Here is a 24,771-nt window from a genome sequence, read left to right on the forward strand (position 1 = left end):
AGGATCTCATAGTTAGGAATCCTTTCGGAAGGAGCGATCATAATATGGTGGAATTTAAAATACAGATGGAGGGTGAGAAGGTAAAATCAAACACTAGTGTTTTGTGCTTAAACAAAGGAGATTACAATGGGATGAGAGAAGAACTAGCTAAGGTAGACTGGGAGCAAAGCCTTTATGGTGAAACAGTTGAGGAACAGTGGAGAACCTTCCAAGCGATTTTTCACAGTGCTCAGCAAAGGTTTATACCAACAAAAAGGAAGTACGGTAGAAAGAGGGAAAATCGACCGTGGATATCTAAGGAAATAAGGGAGAGTATCAAATTGAAGGAAAAAGCATACAAAGTAGCAAAGATTAGTGGGAGACTAGAGGACTGGGAAATCTTTAGGGGGCAACAGAAAGCTACTAAAAAAGCTATAAAGAAGAGTAAGATAGATTATGAGAGTAAACTTGCTCAGAATATAAAAAGATAGTAAAAGTTTCTACAAATATATAAAACAAAAAAGAGTGGCTAAGGTAAATATTGGTCCTTTAGAGGATGAGAAGGGAGGTTTAATAATGGGAGATGAGGAAATGGCTGAGGAACTGAACAGGTTTTTTGGGTCGGTCTTCACAGTGGAAGACACAAATAACATGCCAATGACTGATGGAAATGAGGCTATGACAGGTGAGGACCTTGAGAGGATTGTTATCACCAAGGAGGTAGTGATGGGCAAGCTAACGGGGCGAAAGATAGACAAGTCTCCTGGCCCTGATGGAATGCATCCCAGAGTGCTAAAAGAGATGGCTAGGGAAATTGCAAATGCACTAGTGATAATTTACCAAAATTCACTAGGTCTGGGATGGTCCCGGTGGTTGGAAATTAGCAAACGTGACACCACTGTTTAAAAAAAGAGGAAGGCAGAAAGCGGGTAATTATAGGCCAGTGAGCTTAACTTCGGTAGTAGGGAAGATGCTGGAATCTATAATCAAGGAAGAAATAGCTAGGTATCTGGATGGAAATTGTCCCATTGGGCAGACGCAGCATGGGTTCATAAAGGGCAGGTCGTGCCTAACTAATTTAGTGGAATTTTTTGAGGACATTACCAGTGCGGTAGATAACGGGGAGCCAATGGATGTGGTATATCTGGATTTCCAGAAAGCCTTTGACAAGGTGCCACACAAAAGGTTGCTGCATAAGATAAAGATGCATGGCATTAAGGGGAACGTAGTAGCATGGATAGAGAATTGGTTAATTAATAGAAAGCAAAGAGTGGGGATTAATGGGGCAGCACGGTAGCATTGCGGATAGCACAATTGCTTCACAGCTCCAGGGTCCCAGGTTCGATTCCGGCTTGGGTCACTGTCTGTGCGGAGTCTGCACATCCTCCCAGTGTGTGCATGGGTTTCCTCCGGGTGCTCCGGTTTCCTCCCACAGTCCAAAGATGTGCAGGTTAGGTGGATTGGCCATGCTAAATTGCCCTTAAGTGTCCAAAATTGCCCTTAGTGTTGGACGCGGTTACTGGGTTATGGGGATAGGGTGGAGGTGTTGACCTAGGGTGCTCTTTCCAAGAGCCAGTGCAGACTCGATGGACCGAATGGCCTCCTTCTGCACTGTAAATTCTATGATAATCTATGATTCTCTGGTTGGCAATCAGTAGCTAGTGGTGTCCCTCAGGGATCAGTGTTGGGCTCACAACTGTTCACAATTTACATAGATGATTTGGAGTTGGGGACCAAGGGCAATGTGTCCAAGTTTGCAGACGACACGAAGATAAGTGGTAAAGCAAAAAGTGCAGAGGATACTGGAAGTCTGCAGAGGGATTTGGATAGGTTAAGTGAATGGGTTAGGGTCTGGCAGATGGAATACAATGTTGACAAATGTGAGGTTATCCATTTTGGTAGGAATAACAGCAAAAGGGATTATTTAAATGATCAAATATTAAAACATGCTGCTGTGCAGAGAGACCTGGGTGTGCTACTGCATGAGTCGCAAAAAGTTGGTTTACAGGTGCAACAGGTGATTAAGAAGGCAAATGGAATTTTGTCCTTCATTGTTCGAGGGATGGAGTAGGGAGGGTCTGCTGCAATTGTATACGGTGTTAGTGAGGCCACACCTGGAGCATTGTGTTCAGTTTTGGTCTCCTTACTTGAGAAAGGACGTACTGGCACTGGAGGGTGTGCAGAGGAGATTCACTAGGTTAATCCCAGAGCTGAAGGGGTTGGATTACGAGGAGAGGTTGAGTAGACTGGGACTGTACTCGTTGGAATTTAGAAGGATGAGGGGGGATCTTATAGAAACATATAAAATTATGAAGGGAATAGATAGGGTAGATGCGGGCAGGTTGTTTCCACTGGCGGGTGAAAGCAGAACTAGGGGGCATAGCCTCAAAATAAGGGGAAGTAGATTTAGGACTGAGTTTAGGAGGAACTTCACCCAAAGGGTTGTGAATCTATGGAATTCCTTGCCCAGTGAAGCAGTAGAGGCTCCTTCATTAAATGTTTTTAAGATAAAGATAGATAGTTTTTTGAAGAATAAAGGGATCAAGGGTTATGGTGTTCGGGCTGGAAAGTGGAGCTGAGTCCACAAAAGATCAGCCGTGATCTCATTGAATGGTGGAGCAGGCTCGAGGGGCCAGATGGCCTACCCCTGCTTCTAGTTCTTATGTTCTTATGTTGGCAACATTATGACTCGGGGAGGGCACTGGGCACCACGCCATGGCAGCTCACAAGGGCAGTGTGGTGCCCATGTGGGCCATGTGGTACGTGGTGCCCCCTCCTGCGTGGGCAGGGGAGGGAGGTGCGTGGCACGTTGGGGCCCGGGGGAACTCTCGGGGTACTTACCCTGGCTGCCCTCATGAGGTCGTGGAGCTTCTTGTGACACTACTCTCCCGAGCGTGAGGTGTGCCCCATAGCGCTAACGGCGATGCCCACATCACGCCAGCTGTGCCTGACTGTGCTGGCCGGGTGCCAGTGGCCACGTCTTGGGCATAGGATCGCCCTCCGCTCTTCCACTGCATCCAGCAGTGTCTCCAGGACATTGTCCCAAACCTGGGAGCGGCACGGCGGGGCGCAGCCATCTCTCTGTGTCGGGGCTTGTGCGTTGATCACTCACATAAAATGACACAGCGCCGCGTCAATTGGGCATCGCATGATGACGGTGCCGCTCTGACACCACGCCCACCACGTTTCACGCAGCCCCGCTGCTGCCCCTTTTCAGGGCTTGAATCGATGCTGCCGGCGGCCCGTTAGTTCCGTCGTGAAATGAGACGGCGTTCACGACGTCGCAGACACTCTAACTCGCCATCGGAGAATCCCGCCCCCTATCTATCTCTGTCTTAACACCACTCAATGATTTGGCCTCCACAGTCTTCTACTGCAAAGAGTTCCACAGATTAATCACCCTCTGGTTAAAGAAATTCCTCCTCATCTCGGATTTAAAGGATTGTCCCTTCAGTCTGAGGTTGTGCCCTCTGCTTCTGGTTTTTCCCACTGTGGAAATATCCTTTCGACGTCCACTCTATCCAGACCTCGCAGTCTCCTCTAAGTTTCAATAAGATCCCCCCTCATCCTTCTAAACTCAGAGTACAGATCCAGAGTCCTCAACCGCTCCTCATATGACAAGCTCTTCATTCCAGGGATCGTTCTTGTGAACCTCCACTGGACCCTTTCCAAGGACAGCATATCCTTCCTTAGATATGGGGCTCAAAACACACCAAATGGGGTCTGGCCAGAGCCTTATACAGCCTCAGAAGTACATCCCTGCGCTTGCATTCTAGCCCTCCTGACATGAATGCTAACATTGCATTTGCCTTCCTATCTGCCAATTGAACCTGCAAGTTAAACTTTTTTTTTTTGGAAAATATATTTATTCAAATTTTTCAACAAATTTTCAACACAACCCCCCCCCCCCGAACAAAGAAAGAAAAAGAAAAAAAAACACACAGCAAGCAGAAATTATACATTGGATTTCCCCCAAATACAATAACCGCCCATATAAAACAGTTCTCCTTCAGTGCCCCTAGGCTCGCAGACATCCTATCGATGAACCCTGCAAGTTAACCTTAAGAGAATCTTGAACAAGGACTCCCAATTCCCTTTGAGCTTCTGATTTACTAAGCATTTCCCATTTAGAAAATAGTCTATGCCTCCATTCCTCCTTCCAAAGTGCATAACCTCACTTTTCCACATTGTATTCCATCTGCCAGTTCATTGCCCACTCTCCTAGCCTGTCCAAGTCCTTCTGCAGCCCCCCTGCTTCCTCTACCTGATCTTTGTATCATCTGCAAATTTAGCACCAGTGCCTTCAGTTCCTTCTTCCAGATCATTAATGTATATTGTGAAAAGCTGTGGTCCCAACACCGACACCTGATCCACACCACTAGTACTGGCTGCCATCCTGAAAAAGACCGCTTTATCCCTACCTTCTGCCAGTCAGCCAATCCTTTATCATGCCAGTATCTTACCCTTAACACCATGGGCTCTTAGCTTATTTAACAGCCTCCTATGTGGCACCTTGTCAAAGAATTACTCACGTCCTGAAGTGGAGCTTGATCTGAAAACCTCGGGACGAGTGTGCTGCCAACTGTGCTACACTCAACACTAAGCAATAAATAATACTGATACCGGAGTCTATTTTCCCCCAAAGAGCAATGATTTGTTGAAATAATTGCTATTTCGGAAACTAGATAAAGCAGATACAATGGGCTAACTGTTCCTTTCCCATTCTTGAATTTTCTTTTTTTTTGCTTATTATTTTGTAGCCTGATGAGCATTCATAAAGACACCAGCAAAGTGAAGACACCAGCAAAGCCTGATGGTTAAAAGAGTTAACTCTGTATCAGACACAGGTTTGTAGGAGGAACAAGGCTTTGGGGTCTGCAGTTAAGAACATGATGTGCAGCCCATGAGTTTGCACAGGAACTAATTGGACAATGGCTGTTGCTATGCCTTGAACAAACAATGATGTGGAGATGCCGGCGTTGGACTGGGGTGAGCACAGTAAGAAGTCTTACAACACCAGGTTAAAGTCCAACAGGTTTGTTTCGATGTCACTAGCTTTCGGAGCGCTGCTCCTTCCTCAGGTGAATGGAAGGAGGAGCACCTGAGGAAGGAGCAGCGCTCCGAAAGCTAGTGACATCGAAACAAACCTGTTGGGCTTTAACCTGGTGTTGTAAGCCTTCTTATTGAACAAACAAGTAATTAAACACAGACCCCTGTGTGTCGTGCTCCTGAGAGAAATACGACCCCTGAGCGAATCACAACTCTTGAGCATTCGTATCCAGAAAATACATTGATTGATTAAGTGCTGTCCTGTGAGTATGCGACTGGAAGCATAAGCAAGATCTGTATGAAAAGGAGACATAGAAGCTGTGGAATCAATAACCTGCAGGAATAATCATTTTAAGAAGCCACGCCCTACATCCAGGACCCAGAGCAGACATCGGGATCCACCAAGAGGGAGACTGATCATCTCACCTCTTAACGAGTAATATTTCGAGCCAAACCACGAGTTTTGATACCTTTTGTAGAACAGAGTTTTGATGCTGTGTGAAACAAAGCTTTTGTTCAGAGTTTTGATTCTATGTGCAACAGAGATGCTGATACCCTTTATTGTGGTGTTTTGATACTTGCGTGGTAACTTAGTATGGTGCAGTAAAGGAGATTGTTATGTTTTGTCCGTAACGTTAGTTGACCCAAGTTTGAGGTGCAACATTATAAATATAATCAGACCTATGCATTTAAACTGTTTTGCAACATAAAACAGATGCTGTAAAATACACAAGTATCTGTAAAGAGAAAAAAAATTCCTTTGACTTATTGTTCCTTTCCCCCACCCCCAGTGTTATTGTGTTATGAAGTGGTTTGCTCACATCCCAATTTCCAGTTCTGACAAAGAGCCCACTCTCTAAACATTCGCCTTTCTACATGAATCATTGAATTGCCTTCTTCACCCAATTACTGTTTGACCTATTGTACATGTCCAGGATTTCAGATTTCCATTTACTTTCATGCCTAGGTGTCAATGGATAAGAACATTTCAGCAACCTGAAAGTTGACAAGCTCGCATTAACCAGGGAACACCTTCAATATTATTTGTAGTCGTCCAAAAAAAAAAATCCAAAAGTAATATACATTAAACCACTGGTTCTGCCAGAAGATTATTTACTCAAGTAAGTTCATAGAGGAACATACAAAATACATTTTATGGAATTTGAAACTTTGAAAGTATAATTCAAACAGAAAATTGGAAAAAGATGACGACTGTGTGGATCCAGAAACTGCATGAGGCATTTTCATAATTGAAGTCAGTAACACTAGTCCATTTATAATAATTTGAATGTAACAGCACTAAAGTGGAACATTTATCACAATAAATTGCTTGTATGATTATTTATGGTGGTCAATTAACTTTTACATATCTTGATGATCTTTAACTACAAAATCCATCCAAAGAGCAATCTGAAGATCTGATCAGTCTGAAAAATGTCATGTCCCGTTCAATATTAGAAACAATGTGTTGGTCTCTATCTTGCTAAATCTAAATAGCGATCAATGATGAATTTAATCTTACTTTTTGGTAAAAAGTGAGAAGGAAAGTAAAGGTACATTTATTTTTAGAACGGACAGTTTCCTGTTCCCATATCTCCACTTTCATTGGGATACATAGTAAAAGATAAAGTGGTCTTCTGCCTGGACTCTGCAATGTTGACGTTAGTGAGCTGCTAGGAAATAGGGACAACAGTCATGCAATAGTATATCTTCTAATTATTGATTCTCTTCAACCCACCCCACAAATGGACAGATGCTTACTCTCTGTCCTGCCCTTCTGAACAGTTTGGTTGAGATCACAAAGTGAAAGAAACACTATATATTCGTCCTCCACGCTATGCCATATTGGGCCTAGGTAGGGAGCTCTTTTGGAGGGTTGGTGCAGACTCGGTGGGTCAAATGGCCTCCTTCTGCATTGGAGGGATTCTATGACACATATGTCCACTCTTCAAAATTCGATATCACTGCAATATTCAGAAATATTTTGTATTTGTTAAATTTAGAGCACTTAATTTAAAATCAAAAAGTAAAAATTGTTCTGCTTACATATCAGTTTTGGAAGCAACCACGGAAAAGTGAGTTTCTGATATGAAAATTTCACTTGTTTATGAAGGAATTCATTTTTGAAAAATGGCAAAGTAATATGAGAGTAACTAATAGTGTCACTGTTCATTTTTAATGGTGTTGGACTTAGTGACAATTGAGTTTTCATTTACTAGCTGGGTGCAGTGGATAATATTCTACAACCGTCTGAGATATGAGGTGTTGACTTTTCCCACAGAATACTGTAGTGACAGAGAACTCAAGCAGAACATTCCTGCAGTTTCACACTTATGCTTCGAGTTGCGCTTCTTTCACACTCAAAAGGAACACACCAGTGTTTTTGTATCCATGGTATTTCAGTGAATCCTTTGAGGCATGCTTTATTTTCAGTGTTTTTTTGAAATGGAAAAACACTACTTACATGTGTGTCCCAATTTCTTTCACTTCATGGTGAATCACGTCATCGATACAACGGTCAGGCTTAAGTTCAGCCACTGCAGCATTAGAAGCCGACAGGTTTAAACGCTGAGAACTGGTCTGAAGATCAGCCTTTTTTAAAAGAAAGAAAGATAAACAAAAATTCCCGGAAAACTATTTGGTAGCTTTATATTTCTTAAAACCCTCCTCCACTGAATATCTGAGAAACTGTGGCACTGTTTCAGAAATGGGTCTTGACTTGGCAATTCGGTGGCTACAGCATATGCCGGACACAAGCTTGCAGCTGAGATTTACCATACAACCTCAATCTCAATTTCAACAAACCCACTGGAAAGAAAAGATTGAAGTCAACTTCAGCCACACTCTCCTTTGAATCTAGTATAAGGAAGCATTCTTGGCCAAACAGCCACAGTGCAGCAGTGGATGAAAAGGCAAAGAAAAAAAAGAGGAAAGCTTAGGGGCTGGGGGATGAGAAACAATGACAAATCTGAATTCTGCACTTAAATGGCTGTTATTTGTAATTGCAAATGCTTCTTCTTCATTTTAAAAGCTCAATTAAAATTGCTCCTATGATTACAAAGAACAGAAAGAGGTCAGTGGTCCATCAAGCTCACTTTTTCTGGAGAAACCCATCATCTTCGCAGGAAAACACTGCCAACTCTTGAACTATTTGATTGATTTTACCTCCAATACCATAACAAAGATTTTTTTATTATCTTGCAGCTAATACTCTACCTTTAATTGACATAGTGATCTTGATTAATATTTCTTCTCCCCAGAGCTTCTTAAAAAGCAATATAAAGCTTTTCGAGGGAAAATAATGTATTTTTCTAAACTTTTTCTATAATTCCATTATCTGACACTAAGAATCAATCTCACAGTCTTACGCTTTACTACTTCAAGAAATTGGGATAGTTAAGAGTTAATCAAGATGCAAGATACAGGTTTGGGAAAGAGGCATCATTGGTGGTTGGGGTGAATGGATCTCTTATACCGATGAAAATACATTGATGATCAATTATTAGAATTATTCTCTTACAGGCAATCCTCTAGTTCATTGCTAATTATTGATTTAATTACCTGCTCCTCTGTATCTCGGACACACGAGCCAGTATGGAAGAGATCATGAAGCTGTTAAAGGAGTTTGGAGCCTTCTCGGGCTACAAACTCAAGCTGAGCAAAAGAGAAGTCTGCCCAGGAAACCCGCAAGGGAGAGAGAGCTGGAGGGACTGCCATTTAAACAATCCTGAAACAAATTCCGCTACCTGGGGATCCAAAGAGCCCACGTCTAGGCATGGATCCACAAATGGAATCTGACAAATCTGGTGGAGAAAGTAGAAAAGGATCTGTAGACGTGGGATACTCCCACTCTCGCTGGCAGTGGGGGGGTGCAGACAATCAAAATGAACGTACTGCCCAGGATCCTCTGCCTGTTCAGATCCCTCCTTCAAAAAGGTGGAGACAGGACAAGGGAACACTGGTGGGTAGCGACATGTACACGGGCGACAGATAGCGACCCTGGAGGAGCTCCAGTGAGGTCCCAACTACCTAAAGGGAATGAAATGAGATATATGCAGGTCCGGAACTTCCTCCCAAGGGAAATGACAATGTACCCCCAGAGACCAGGACACTCAAGTTGAGGAACTGCTGGACGCAGGTGACTTCGAGAGGGGGACTGTTGGGACCTGCGTGGGTGACTGTTGGAGGAGGTACAATCCCCCCTGGATGAGACACGGTAGAAATAGGAGGAGGAACTAGGCAAAGAAGTGAGGGGAACAACTCTGGATCGAAGCATGACACAGGGTGAGCTGAACACCATCTCCACATAGCTGAGCCTGATGCAGTTAAAGGTGATGCACAGAGCGCACCTAACCAGAACCCAGGGTGGAGAACAAACGTGAAGTGCCAGGGAGGCTCTGCGAACCACACATGGTCTGGGCTTGCTACAGACTTGTCGGGTTCGGGACAACCTTCTTCGAGGCTGTGGGGGTGAGGGTGAAGACAAGCCCAAAAGTGGCAGTCTTTGGGGTCTCAAACCAGCCAAAACTCTTTATGGGGAGGGGGGTTGACACTCTAAACCTTGCCTCCCTAATCGCCCGCCGAAGGATCCTGCTCGGCTGGCGAACGGCAGCACCGCCCAAGGCTGCAAACTGACTGTCTGAACTGTCAGAGTTCCTCCAACTGGAGAAGATAAAATTCACTATCTGCGAGTTGGAAGAGGGCTTCCACAGAACATGGAAGCTGTTCACCAACTTGTTCCAAGATCTGTTTGTAGCCAACAACTAGTACAACGGAGGGGGTGGGGGAGGGACGCACACAAGAGATTCAGCATAAAGAAAGGGGAAGGGAAGTGAGAGGGGTGGGGGAGGAAACCCAGAAAAATAACAGGACGCAAGGGGCGTAGCCACAGAGGATAGGAGTCAAGGGCAAGTTAAAAACTAGAAGGAGCAGCATTACGCGAGGCAATTCACGCTGGGACCAACATTGGGAAGGACAACTGAGGCAGACCGGCCAAATGGATTCCACAACCATAGAAGGAGGGGGAAACAATATATAATGTGATCCTTCTTTGTTTGGATTTTTCTTTTCATTCTTTGGTTCATCTCTCTTTTGTAACTTCAATCTTTCCTTAGTTGTTTACCAGAGACTATACGCGGTTATGAAACTAGAGTGAAACGTACAAGCTGAAACATGTAACATAAAAATGTGAAAACCAATAAAAACCATTAAGAAAATGATTGATTTATGACACTGCAAGAGGGAACAGGGCAGTAGTTATCCAGTCACTGCCAGTAACATACCACAGAATTCTGCAAATGTTTTCTCAAAAACATTACCTAAGCCAGCAAGAACCAAACCTATAATTACACTTCTAGGTGCTTTGGATTCTAGCGAAAATAGTAAAAAAAATGTTAACCCAAGTGGCCACAGGAATGTGTTCATTGCCACCAGAATCATTCCTTTATACTATCCAGAAGAAAACAAAATGTAACATACATGGAAACACTTTTTCTGCAAGTAAATTAGATCCACACAGCTTTGACAAAGAGTCATCCAGACTCGAAACATTAGCTCCTTTTTCTTTCCACAGATGCTGTCAGACCTGCTGAGATTGTCCAGTAATTATCTGTTTTTGTTTCAGATTCTAGCATCCGCAACAGTTTGCTTTTATCTACATACAATTAATTGCCTTACCTTAACCAAGATATCCTTAACAACTTGCACACTGTCATTATGTACACTGATGTAGCTTGAAAAGGTTTCACCTAAGAAAATATTCCTGCCCAAGACAAATGTGAAATGAACAATCAATATTTCTACACATCATTATATGGTGAACAAAATAGCATAAACCACATTAAAATATATGCATCGCAGAATTCAAAGTAGAAACCACGCGTAACATTTGAATATTTTTAGAAGACAGCATTTTTCAGAATAGAAAACAGAAATGGTCTTTATGACATCTGATACCTTTAGCTCCTCTTATTATATCTGTACTCAAAGAACAAAAGAACAAAGAAATGTACTGCACAGGAACAGACCCTTTGGCCCTCCAAGCCCGTGCCGACCATGCTACCCGACTAAACTACAATCTTCTACACTTCCTGGGTCCGTATCCCTCTATTCCCATCCTATTCATGTATTTGTCAAGATGCCCCTTAAATGTCACGATCGTCCCTGCTTCCACCACCTCCTCCGGTAGCAAGTTCCAGGCACCCACTACCCTCTGTGTAAAAAAACTTGCCTCGTACATCTACTCTAAACCTTGCCCCTCTCACCTTAAACCTATGCCCCCTAGTAATTGACCCCTCTGCCCCGGGGAAAAGCCTCTGACTATCCACTCTGTCTATGCCCCTCATAATTTTGTAGACCTCTATCAGGTCGCCCCTCAACCTCCTTCGTTCCAGTGAGAACAAACCGAGTTTATTCAACCGCTCCTCATAGCTAATGCCCTCCATACCAGGCAACATTCTGGTAAATCTCTTCTGCACCCTCTCTACAGCCTCCACATCCTTCTGGTAGTGTGGCGACCAGAATTGAACACTATACTCCAAGTGTGGCCTAACTAAGGTTCTATACAGCTGCAACATGACTTGCCAATTCTTATACTCAATGCCCCGGCCAATGAAGGCAAGCATGCCGTATGCCTTATTGACTACCTTCTCCACCTGTGTTGCCCCTGTGGACCTGTACTCCTAGATCTCTTTGACTTTCAATACTCTTGAGGGTTCTACCATTCACTGTATATTCCCTACCTGCATTAGACCTTCCAAAATGCATTACCTCACACTTGTCCGGATTAAACTCCATCTGCCATCTCTCCGCCCAAGTCTCCAAGCAATCTAAATCCTGCTGTATCCTCTGACAGTCCTCATCGCTATCCGCAATTCCACCAACCTTTGTGTCGTCTGCAAACTTACCAATCAGACCAGTTACATTTTCCTCCAAATCATTTATATATACTACAAAGAGCAAAGGTCCCAGCACTGATCCCTGTGGAACACCACTGGTCACAGCCCTCCAATTAGAAAAGCATCCTTCCATTGCTACTCTCTGCCTTCTATGACCTAGCCAGTTCTGTATCCACCTTGCCAGCTCACCCCTGATCCCGTGTGACTTCACCTTTTGTACTAGTCTACCATGAGGGACCTTGTCAAAGGCCTTACTGAAGTCCAGATAGACAACATCCACTGCCCTACCTGCATCAATCATCTTTGTGACCTCCTCGAAAAACTCTATCAAGTTACTGAGACACGACCTCCCCTTCACAAAACCATGCTGCCTCTCACTAATACGTCCATTTGTTTCCAAATGGGAGTAGATCCTGTCTCGAAGAATTCTCTCCAGTAATTTCCCTACCACTGAAGTAAGGCTCACCGGCCTGTATTATCCTTGCTACCCTTCTTAAACAGAGGAACAACATTGGCTATTCTCCAGTCCTCCGGGACATCACCTGAAGACAGTGAGGATCCAAAGATTTCTGTCAAGGCCTCAGCAATTTCCTCTCCAGCCTCCTTCAGTATTCTGGGGTAGATCCCATCAGGCCCTGGGGACTTATCTACTGTAATATTTTTTAAGACACCCAACACCTCATCTTTTTGGATCTCAATGTGACCCAGGCTATCTACACACCCTTCTCCAGACTCAACATCTATCAATTTCTTCTCTTTGGTGAATACTGATGCAAAGTATTCATTTAGTACCTCGCCCATTTCCTCTGGCTCCACACATAGATTCCCTTGCCTATCCTTCAGTGGGCCAACCCTTTCCCTGGCTACCCTCTTGCTTTTTATGTACGTGTAAAAAGCCTTGGGATTTTCCTTAACCCTATTTGCCAATGACTTTTCGTGACCCCTTCTAGCCCTCCAGACTCCTTGCTTAAGTTCCTTCCTACTTTCCTTATATTCCACACAGGCTTAGTCTGTTCCCAGCCTTTTAGCCCTGACAAATGCCTTCTTTTTCTTTTTGACGAGGCCTACAATATCTCTCGTTGTCCAAGGTTCCCGAAAATTGCCGAATTTATCCTTCTTCCTCACAGGAACATGCCGGTCCTGAATTCCTTTCAACTGACACTTGAAAGCCTCCCACATGTCAGATGTTGATTTGCCCTCAAACATCCGCCCCCAATCTATGTTCTTCAGTTCCCGCCTAATATTGTTATAATTAGCCTTCCCCCAATTTAGCACATTCATCCTAGGACCACTCTTATCCTTGTCCACCAGCACTTTAAAACTTACTGAATTGTGGTCACTGTTCCCAAAATGCTCCCCTACTGAAACTTCTATCACCTGGCTGGGCTCATTCCCCAATACCAGATCCAGTACCGCCCCTTCCCTAGTTGGACTGTCTACATATTGTTTTAAGAAGCCCTCCTGGATGCTCCTCACAAACTCCACCCCGTCTAAGCCCCTGGCACTAAGTGAGTCCCAGTCAATATTGGGGAAGTTGAAGTCTCCTATCACCACAACCCTGTTGTTTTTACTCTTTTCCAAAATCTGTCTACCTATCTGCTCCTCTATCTCCCGCTGGCTGTTGGGAGGCCTGTAGTAAACCCCCAACATTGTGACTGCGCCCTTCTTATTCCTGATCTCTACCCATATAGCCTCACTGCCCTCGGAGGTGTCCTCCCGCAGTACAGCTGTGATATTCTCCCTAACTAGTAGCGCAACTCCGCCACCCCTTTTACATCCCCCTCTATCCCGCCTGAAACATCTAAATCCTGGAACGTTTAGCTGCCAATCCTGCCCTTCCCTCAACCAGGTCTTTGTAATGGCAACAACATCATAGTTCCTAGTACTAATCCAAGCTCTAACCCTCCCGTGTGACACTAGCAAACCTCGCGGCCAGGATATTTATGCCTCTCCAGTTTAGATGCAACCCATCCTTATATAGGTCACACCTGCCCCGGAAGAGCTCCCAGTGGTCCAGATAACGGAAACCCTCCCTCCTACACCAGCTGTTTAGCCACGTGTTTAGCTGCTCTATCTTCCTATTTCTAGCCTCACTGGCACGTGGCACAGGGAGTAATCCCGAGATTACAACCCTCGAGGTCCTGTCTTTTAACTTTGTGCCTAGCTCCCTGAACTCCTGCTGCAGGACCTCATGCCCCTTCCTGCCTATGTCGTTAGTACCAATTTGTACAACGACCTCTGCCAGTTTGCCCTCCCCCTTCAGGATGCCCTCTACCCGTTCGGAGACATCCTGGACCCTGGCACCAGGGAGGCAACATACCATCCTGGAGTCTCTTTCACATCCACAGAAGCACCCATCTGTGCCCCTGACTATAGAGTCCCCTATTACTATTGCTCTTCTGTGCTTTGACCCTCCTGTCTGAACATCAGAGCCAGCCGTGGTGCCACTGCTCTGGCTGCTGCTGTTTTCCCCTGATAGGCTATCCCCCCCGACAGTATCCAAAGGGGTATACCTGTTCGAGAGGGGGACAACCACAGGGGATTCCTGCACTGACTGCCTGCCCTTTCTGGTGGTCTCCCATTTCTCTGCCTGCACCTTGGGTGTGACCACATTTATATAACTGCTATCTATGACGCTTTCCGCCGCCTGCATGCTCCTAAGTGCATCCAACTGCTGCTCCAACCGAACCATGCGGTCTGTGAGGAGCTCCAGTTGGGTGCACTTTCTGCAGATGAAGCCATCCGGGACGCTGGAAGCCTCCCGGACCTGCCACATCTCAGTCAGAGCACTGCACCCCTCTAACTGACATTGCGTCAATTAATTAGTAAATTAAAGTTAAGAGTTTTTTTAAAAGTTACTGTTAACTATATGTTTCCTAGCACTAGATTTCTACTATAAATGTGAAAGCTAAATACAGTACTCCCCGATCTCTGGCTTAGATACCCCTCTAAATTATAATTAAGTAATTATGTTTAATTAGTTACCAATGCTTCATTTTTTTTAAATTTAGTGTAGATTCCCAGCCGGCCACCCCCACCCACACACCCCCCCACCCCCCCACACACCCCCCCCACCCCCCCACCCCCCCCACCCCCCCACCCCCCCACCCCCCCACCCACCCACCCACCCACCCACCCACCCACCCACCCACCCACACACCCACACACCCACACACCCACACACCCACACACCCACACACCCACACACCCACACACCCACACACCCACACACCCACACACACACACACACACACACACACACACACACACACACACACACACACACACACACACCCACACACCCACACACCCACACACACACACACACCCACACACAAATTTGAAAAAGGTATAAAAGTAAAAATAACTACCTACCTTCTAACCTTCTGAGTGTCTTAGATGTTCTCAGGTTCTCTCCCTGACAGAGACTGCTCCTTCTCCTCCGAACGGCTCCGAAACTAGGCCGCGATCTTTTTAAATCTCTGCTCTGACTCGCAGTTCCCGCGCTTTCAAAATCTCCCGCGCTTTTTAAACCTCCCGGCTCTCTCACCTCACGCGCTTTTTAAATCTCCCGGCTCTCTCTCCTCCCGCGCTTTTTAAATCTCCCGGCTCTCTCTCCTCCCGCGCTTTTTAAATCTCCCACGCTTTTTAAATCTCCCGGCTCTCTCTCCAATGTGAAATTACTGCTCTACCATCATGTGGCAAACTTTCACTTAAGCACTTTCTATTAATACCCACCCACCCCACTGTAGGTCAGTTGGCTAAACCAATGAGTTCAGCATGCAGATTAAACAAGGTAAAGCACTCACCCCGAGATTGCTGTTTGTGTTTCAGTGTCTCCTATTCTTTATCCCCAAGGAATCTTTTAGGAAAATGAATGCGGCGATCTCGGGTTTTATATGGGCTGGGAAAGCCCAGAGGGTGAAGAGCAGGGGTGCGGGGAGGAAGGTTTGGCCCTTTCGAACTTCATTAATTACTATTGGTGGCTAATATTTCGATAGTTAGGAAGTGGGTAATGGGGGAGGGGTCGGTATGGGAGCAGATAGAGGTGGCATCATGTAGGGGCACGAGTCTAGAAACTCTGTTGACGGCACCCCTGCCGTCCTCGCCGGTTCGGTACTCCACAAGCCCAGTGATAGTAGTGGCCCTGAGACTGGAAGGGGCATCGGAGTGGTCACCAATCTGTGACAATCACCGGTTCGCTCCGGGGGGGCTGGATGGAGGTTTTAGGAGGTGGCAGCGGGCAGGGATTGAGAGATTTTGGGACCTTTTCATTGTGGAGGGTTTCCCGAGCCTGGAGGAGCTAGAGGAGGAGTTTGAGTGTATTTCAGTACCTGCAGGTACTGGACTTTGTCCGGAGGCAGGTTCCAAGGTTCCCTCGCCTCCCTCTAAGGGGACTATAGGATAAGGTGATGTCAAAAACACGGGTTGGGGAGGGGAGGGTCTCGGAAATATATAAGGAATTGATGGAGTGGGAAGGGGAGGTGAAGAGGAAGTGGGAAGACGAGTGGGGTGGGGGGGGGGGGGTGGGGGGGGAAGAGAGAGAGAGGCTCTGAAAAGAATCAACGCATCCTCGTTGTGTGCCAGCCTTAGCCTGATACAGTTCAAGGTGGTCCACAGGGCTCATATGACTGTGGCCCGAATGAGTAGGTTTTTTGAGGAAGTGGAAGACAGGTGTGGGAGGTGCGGGGGAAGTCCGGCGAATCATGTACATATGTTTTGGCCGTGCCCGAAGCTGAGGGGATTTTGGCAGGGATTCGCAGATGTCATGTCAGAGATCCTGGAAGGGAGGGTGACTTTGAGTCCAGACGTGGCAATATTTGGAGTGTTGGAAGATCCGGGAGCGAGAAAGGCTGACGTCTTGACCTTTGCCTCCCTGGTGGCCTGGAGACGGATTTTGCTGGGATGGAGGGACTCGGAGCCTCCAAAGTCGGGGGTGTGGGTCAGTGACATGGCAGAGTTTCTCAGGCTAGAGAAGATTAAGTTCGCCTTGAGAGGATCAATACAGGGGTTCGCTCAGAGGTGGCAGCCGTTCATCGACTTCTTCAAGGAAAGCTGACCGTTAGCAGAAGGTGGGGGGGGGGGCATGGAATTGGAGAATAAGGGCAGGGAGTCTAATATATGGGTAGTTAGGAGTTAGGGCGGGAGAAAGTTGGGTATGTTACTGTGGGTTTTTTTGCGTGTGGCGGACCGTTCTGTTATTTAGAATGTTAATACGCTAAATGTTAAATTATAAATGCCTCAATAAAATGTTTCCTAAAAAAAAAAGGTAAAGCACTCAAACCCTGATCTGTACAGAGTTAGCGAATTTTAGACAGTAATATCAACTTTCATCCTGGTACAAGAATCACCTGCTGGTTTACACATGAATAGCAGTCATTGGGATGGCTAGCATAAGGACAATAAAGGTGTTAGCCCCTTGCCAGGTTATGAGAGTCGAGAAAGGAAGGAGGAAAAATAGGGACTGAGTTCTTGTTTGAAATTATAAACATTGAAAACATATATACTTTGCAATAAGCAAACATCCAGCTTTCCTTTATTCAAAAAGTACTAATCAAATTCAGAGGTCCTTGCTGTATAACCATCACTGGAACTTGAAAGTATGTTAAAAAATATAAACCACAGCCAAATCCCAGAAATTTATTCTAAATTCATGTTTAATCAGTCCTACCTTCATTCGGATTTTTTTTCATTGTTTTCAAAGATACTATGCAATAAACTTTGCGTCCCAAGTTGAGGGAGCAGAGAATTCTACACCATAGAACATTACTGCCAAGTGACATAACGCATTTCAACAACATTTAACGTGGTGTGTTTATTACAAAAAAGGAGTTAACAGGTAGTTCAGCCCTTCTGACCATTTTTCTCAGAGTGCATTCCATCTGCTAAATACCAAAAACGCACTGCTCACCATACATTTGCACCACATCATCAGGCAAAGAGAGCATTCCCACAGGCTTTCCAGGTGAAAATCAGTAATGATAGTCATTACCCACCCCCCCCCCTCCAAAGATAAACTAAGGGGAATAATATTTTAGTACCTGAATTTTATTCCTATGGATTATATACATTCTTTACATGGCAAATACTCAACTATAATTTATAATGTTAAAATCACAATTGTATCACTGCATAGTACTCTGATAACCGGAGAGGTATTAGCTTTACAGGCCGTCCAGGTGAAGCCACAAGACTGATGCCTAGCATCAGTCAACATAGCCCAGAACAGAAAAGAACAGGCTTTCCAACTGGGAATGGAGGAGATGGCAATGGGGTGGAATGGGAGGAAGAACAGATAAGTACGATAGAAAAGTAAACCTGGAACATCGCCTCAAATGAAAATGTGACAATAAAATAAAGGGACATGCGTTCAAACGGACTAGTCAAATTTATGAGTGATGTTAGGAAGTTCTTCTCCAAACAGACTGATCAATAAATAGAACAGACTTCCTGGTGGGGGTAATGAAGAGAAAAAATCCTCAAACCATGTAACAATTAAAAGGCTAGCGATTCGCCTGAAAATGCAGTGTGTAGTCCTTTAGCATTCTCTTTCCACCCTCCCCAAAAAGATGATTGCACAATATTATCCAGTTCCATGGCCATTTTTGTTTGGCCCTTGGCAGGGTGGGAAAAAGGAGGGAAGAGAGTAGAAATGAAAACATGTGCCTTAATGACAGAACATATGCAAATAATTGAGGAATTCTTACCCAAAGTTCTGAGGGAGAGTCAGCATTTCCCCCAACATAAAGGTCTCTGCTCCTTTAACTGTCGAGGGATCATCCTTCATAAGTTGACTGAAAAGATCTCCTGAGGTAAAAATTGACATTAACTGGCATGTGATTCTAGAATATATTTTTTATATTAATTGAATGCTTTCTACAAAACAAAGGCTTTAAATAAAAATACAAGGAATTGGAAAGAAGTCTTCCCAACATTTGAATAAATCAGATTTTAAAGACAATTTAACATGGAAGGGAGAAAAAAAAGAGAAGATTTGGACAGTCAGTATTGGAGTCATTAGATGGTTTTCACGTGAATAAGTGCAAGTGAGGAAGGCAACAAGTCAGACAGCAGCCTCAGGTAGAAAATGTGACCTCCTCAGTGAGGCAGAGTACAGAAAACAGCGAGTGGGCCCTGCAATGTTGCTTGGGATGGAGATTTTTACTGTATGGCCGTCAGTAGGAGGAGTTGTGCGGTGGTAGCTTGCTGGGGGTGGGGAGGGAGGGGAAAATAATTGAAGGATATAGAGCATTAGATCTGGGATTTGATAAGAACATGTAACACAGTAACTTCATTGCAGTGTTAATGTAAGCCAACTTGTAACACTAAAGATTATGCTTATGCCCATAAAAACAGTCAAAACATTGAACACTAAATAATGACTCAGGGAGGCAGTGGCAAAGTGATATTATCGCTGGACTTGTAATCCAGAGACCCAGAGTTATGCTATGGGGTCCTGGTTTTGAATCCCGCCATGGCAGATGGTGAAATTTGAATTCAATCAAAAATCTGGAATTAAAGGGGCAGCACGGTAGCACAAGTGGATAGCACTGTGGCTTCACAGCGCCAGGGTTCCAGATTAGATTCCCCGCTGGGTCACTGTGTGGTGTGGAGTCTGCACGTTCTCCTCGTGTCTGCGTGGGTTTCCTCCGGGTGCTCCAGTTGCCTTCCACAGTCCAAAGACGTGCAGGTTAGGTGGATTGGCCATGACATATTGCCCTTAGTGACCAAAAAGGTTAGGAGGGGTTTTGGGTTACGAGGATAGGGTGGAAGTGAGGGCTTAAGTGGGTCGGTGCAGACTCGATGGGCCGAATGGCCTCCTTCTGCACTCTATGTTCTATGTAAAAGTCTAATGATGACTGTGACACCATTGTCGATTGCCGTAAAAACCCATCTGGTTCACTAACGTCCTTTAGGGAAGGATATCTGTCATCCTTACCTGATCTGGCCTATATGTGGCTCCAGACCCACAGCAATGTGGTTGACTCTTAAATGCCTCCGGGATGGGCAATAAATACTGGTCCAGCCAGCAACGCCCACATCCCATGAACAATAAAGAAAACAAAAGTGGGAATGCTGCCATGGCATAGATCAGGCAGTAGCGAGTAAACTGATGGGAGGTAACAGTTGACCCATAGTTAGGACTGGGAAAGTCTGTTTCCAGGTCACAAAGAGAGCTAGGTTATTTTGGGAGGCAACAAACTAAAGGGTTAATCTCATTGGTGGGGGTGTTATACAGGTGAGGTAGTCATCTAGGTGTGCGGAGATGGCATGCGAACAGCTGTTGAGGTTTAAATGAATACTTGCAAACATTTTCACTCTTCCACAGTCACAGGTGGTGTAACAAGTAACCTTAATAGGTTACTTCAAGAACAGGACATTTTCTCACACAGGGGATTTGGAGTTTGAAACATAGAATTCCTGCAATGCAGGAGGAGATTATTCGGCCCATCGAGTGTACACCGACCCTCTGAAATAGAACCCTACCTCGGCCCACTTCCCCGCTCTATCCCCGTAGCCCCAACTAACCCCCACATCTATGGACACTAAGGGCAATTTAGCACAGCCATTCCACTTAATCTACACATATTGGGATCATGGGAGGAAACCGGTGCACCTGGAGGAAACCCACGCTGACATGGGGAGAATATGCAAACTCCACGCAGTCACCCAAGGCCAGAATTGAACCCAAGTCCCTGGCGCTGTGAGGCAGCAGTGCTAACCACTGCACCACCGTGCTCCCCGAGTTATTAGAAGTGTACTGAGAGAACATCGTGGATGGGAGGTCTTCAGAGCAGAAGTTCAGGAAGGAGTCGATGAACTCAGCTTAATAGGAGGATTCTTTGTCTTGTGCAGCAAGATTCAAAATCCACTCTGTACAGTCCCAGCAAATGGAAACTGAAACTCTGGCTCGAAACTCTCGATTGACATCCTGTGGAATACTCATGATCGGTGGACATGAATGGAGTCCAGTATCAGCAGAATGGCTGCAATCAAAACCAGCAGCCTAAAAACAAACATGGCAAGCAGATTTCTGTTCTGTCTGTTTTACACTTACCGATTTTAGCAACAATGGATGGTTCCAAAATGCACCACAAAATGGCATTAACAACATTACTCTATTCTTGCCCGATACTTTCTGGGTGATGTGAATATGCGAGGTACTATTTGATATGTTCAAAAAAAAAGCAACTTTGCAAAGCCAGTAAAATAGGCTTGATATGAAGGGCCCTGTTTTTGACACACTTGGGTCAAACTAGCAGTATCGGAGACTCGAGTACAAGGAGACAACAGAATTTTGTGCATATGGAATGCTTCCATATCATAGAATAGAAATAAATATTTTTAAACTCTGAAAAACCAATTAACAGTTAACACTCAGATTTAGATCATGCTTCATGACGTGTAGTGTTGCATGTTAACATTTTTGATTATCTAAAATAATTCTAAAGAATTATCCAAACTCACCAGGCAGGTCTCTATCTTCACAAGTCACTGGCAGGTTGGTAAACAACGTTGGTTTGGTTAGTCTCATCACTATAATATGAAATGAGGAAAGAATTATAGTACAGAGTCAAAACGATCAGTTCAAAAACATTTGTCAAAAATCAAACAGCACTAGCTACAGTACCAGTAATATTAGGCAATTTAACTCGGTATCAATTACTGTAAAATATTAAGAGAGAGGATTACGGAACATTGGACCAAGAGCAGGCCATTCAGCCACTTGAGCCTGTTCTTGTCGTTTAATTAAATCCTAACAGATCAGTGAACTGCTTTCACTATATCTCAAAAGGTTTAACCAACAAAAATCAAAACAGCACATCTTTTGTTAATTATGAACATTTTTCAGTTCATAAAATTGAATTCTGCAGAAGTTTCAAACGCATTTTCCAGAAATGATACGAAGTCACAGTACTTGACTGTCACGGTGCTAATCTCGAGAATGTGATTTCAAATCCCCGCACCCCCAGATGTGAATATGTGAACTTGAATTCCGTTTTAAGAAAAACATAGGAAAAAAAGTTAAAAGCGGACATCATTAAATGGGACCAAAAGGCTGCTGGATTTTGTAAAAATCCAACTGGATTACTGATGTCCTTTAGAGGGGGAGCTCTATCTTCATGCAATTTGGCCTACACGAGACTCCAGTTGCAAGTTGTCCCATCGTGACTATACCAGTAATGATGAACAGCTAAATTTGATTAACTAAATTTCCATTTCTCTGCTTTTCCCCCTTTCCTGTTCAAATGGGTTTTCAAATTTCAATAAAGTGTTCTAAAGGAAACTGTCCTGACTTTTACCTTTCTGATGGAGCACCTTGGCCACATCCTCAATCATCTGTCTACAAAAGCACTAGTAGGAGTGACACCACACTGAAAATAAAATCTTCAGTAAGGACACCCTCCATTGTGCAGTATGAAGTACTCATGCGCCAGATAGCCCAAAACTGCAATTAGAATAATTTACCAATTCGTGGCCAGTTATGCATCCCTCACTCTTTCTCCATTGATCCGGGTTTAACGGAGACTGGGATGAAGGGATTGTCCTGGGAAGAGAAATTAAGTAGACTAGATACATGTTCACTGGGGTTTAGAAGAATGAGCATGGCCAAAAAGAGAGTCCGGAGAAAACAGAGGCCAGCTAATTGTTCACCTTCTCATCCCACCATCTTTAGCTGCAGCAAACTCAACAGGCACTGCCACGTCACAGTGGAGTTCCTGAGCCTCACACAGTGATGATCACAATAGCGCAAACCGTTGTCATATTGAGACGGAGAGCTGCCATTGAAAAATGAGAGGGGATCTATTGAAACATGCAAAATTCTTAACAGCTTGACAAGGTAGATGCTAAGAGTTCCCCCTGGCCAGGGAATCTAGACCAGGAGCTCGGAGTCACCCAATTAGGACAGAGATGAGGAGAAATGTCTTCGCTCAAATGATTGTGAATCTTTGGAACTCTACCCAAAAGAGCTATGGATACTCGTTCTTTGATTATATTCAAAACATAGGTTGATACGTTTTTGGGTACAAAGAGGATGACGGTGATATGGGAAGGTACAGTGAGGTGCAATTGAGATTGAATACAATCATGACTGATCTTCCATGATGGAGCAGACTCAAAGGGGCAGAATGACCTACTCCTGTTCCTATTATGTTAATCTTATAAACCAGAAAATGCTGTGAAGTTTTGTCTCACCTTCTTTACTGTACCTTCATAAACTCAACTTACACCTCTGGCTGACCTCTTCGTGAACAGAAAAAGCAGCCTGTGACTGATTATATTTCTCGCTCAACCCATGTGCTCATCTTTAACATCAGTCATGGCCCTGATAGATACTGCCTTTCCTAATCAATTTGCCATCCACATCTGTGAAAACCCAGCTCAAATAGAAGGAAAGAAGGAAAAATAGTGCAGTAGACCAAAGAATGGCTTAGATGAATGGCTTAGATAGGGTGGACGTAGGGAAGTTGTTTCCATTAGCAGGGGAGACGAGGACCCGGGGGCACAGCCTTAGAATAAAAGGGAGTCACTTCAGAACAGAGATGAGGAGAAATTTCTTCAGCCAGAGAGTGGTGGGTCTGTGGAATTCATTGCCACAGAGGGCGGTGGAGGCCGGGACGTTGAGTGTCTTTAAGACAGAAGTTGATAAATTCTTGATTTCTCGAGGAATTAAGGGCTATGGAGAGAGAGCGGGTAAATGGAGTTGAAATCAGCCATGATTGAATGGTGGAGTGGACTCGATGGGCCGAATGGCCTTACTTCTGCTCCTATGTCTTATGGTCTTATGGTAAAGACATAAACTGAAGAGGGCAAAAAGTGAGGAACCTACCAACACAAAGCTAAGAGAAAGATTCCTCCGAATGATACATTAACGAGAAATTGTATTCAGTTCCCTTTTAAAGGCAATTATAAAATAACGAATACACGTGAAAGTTTGTCCATTACTCATACAAATTCAGTTAAATTAATTAAATGAGTAACCTTGGCTAGGGCAGGGAACTTGGGTAACGAACACAGCTTTTTAAAAAAACTTTGTATATACTAGTTTGGATACATTGATGACTAGATTGGTGCAATAATCAAATTACTCCACATAGATGACCATACCTCTCTGCTGTTACTGAAGTTCATCTAGATAATGGACTTTGAATTTGCTGTCAAGGAAAAAGTGGCAGCACTCAACACTTTGACCACAAAGAAAGCTGTCCATAAAGATCTAGCAGTCTGGAGAAGGGGGTGTAGATAGCCTGGGTCACATTGTGATCCAAAAAGACAAGGTATTGGGTGTCTTAAAAAATATTAAGGTAGATAAGTCCCCAGGGCCTGATGGGATCTACCCCAGAATACTGAAGGAGGCTGGAGAGGAAATTGCTGAGGCCTTGACAGAAATCTTTGGATCCTCGCTGTCTTCAGGGGATGTCCCGGAGGACTGGAGAATAGCCAATGTTGTTCCTCTGTTTAAGAAGGGTAGCAAGGATAATCCCGGGAACTACAGGCCGGTGAGCCTTACTTCAGTGGTAGGGAAATTACTGGAGAGAATTCTTCGAGACAGGATCTACTCCCATTTGGAAGCAAATGGACGTATTAGTGAGAGGCAGCACGGTTTTGTGAAGGGGAGGTCGTGTCTCACTAACTTGATAGAGTTTTTCGAGGAGGTCACTGAGATGATTGATGCAGGTAGGGCAGTAGATGTTGTCTATATGGACTTCAGTAAGGCCTTTGACAAGGTCCCTCATGGTAGACTAGTACAAAAGGTGAAGTCACACGGGATCAGGGGTGAACTGGCAAGGTGGATACAGAACTGGCTAGGCCATAGAAGGCAAAGGGTAGCAATGGAGGGATG

At 44.5% G+C, this 24,771-nt stretch overlaps 1 protein-coding gene across 10 annotated transcripts in view; it reads right to left on the reverse strand.

Annotated features, from left to right (window-relative positions):
• The window catches only part of trappc13 (trafficking protein particle complex subunit 13), a 148,953-nt gene that overhangs the window by 90,826 nt on the left and 33,356 nt on the right, over nucleotides 1–24,771 (reverse strand). For all 10 annotated transcript variants that reach the window (XM_072496923.1, XM_072496919.1, XM_072496918.1 and 7 more), the window contains 4 exons: nucleotides 21,393–21,461; nucleotides 18,632–18,731; nucleotides 10,705–10,789; nucleotides 7,493–7,620 (listed from right to left, as the gene is read on the reverse strand). In XM_072496923.1, the coding sequence (XP_072353024.1) occupies nucleotides 7,493–7,620; nucleotides 10,705–10,789; nucleotides 18,632–18,731; nucleotides 21,393–21,461 (382 nt within the window). The remainder of the gene's footprint in view (nucleotides 1–7,492; nucleotides 7,621–10,704; nucleotides 10,790–18,631; nucleotides 18,732–21,392; nucleotides 21,462–24,771) is intronic.

The sequence above is a fragment of the Scyliorhinus torazame genome, chromosome 3 (genome assembly GCF_047496885.1).
Source record: "Scyliorhinus torazame isolate Kashiwa2021f chromosome 3, sScyTor2.1, whole genome shotgun sequence".
NCBI classification, from domain to species: domain Eukaryota; kingdom Metazoa; phylum Chordata; class Chondrichthyes; order Carcharhiniformes; family Scyliorhinidae; genus Scyliorhinus; species Scyliorhinus torazame.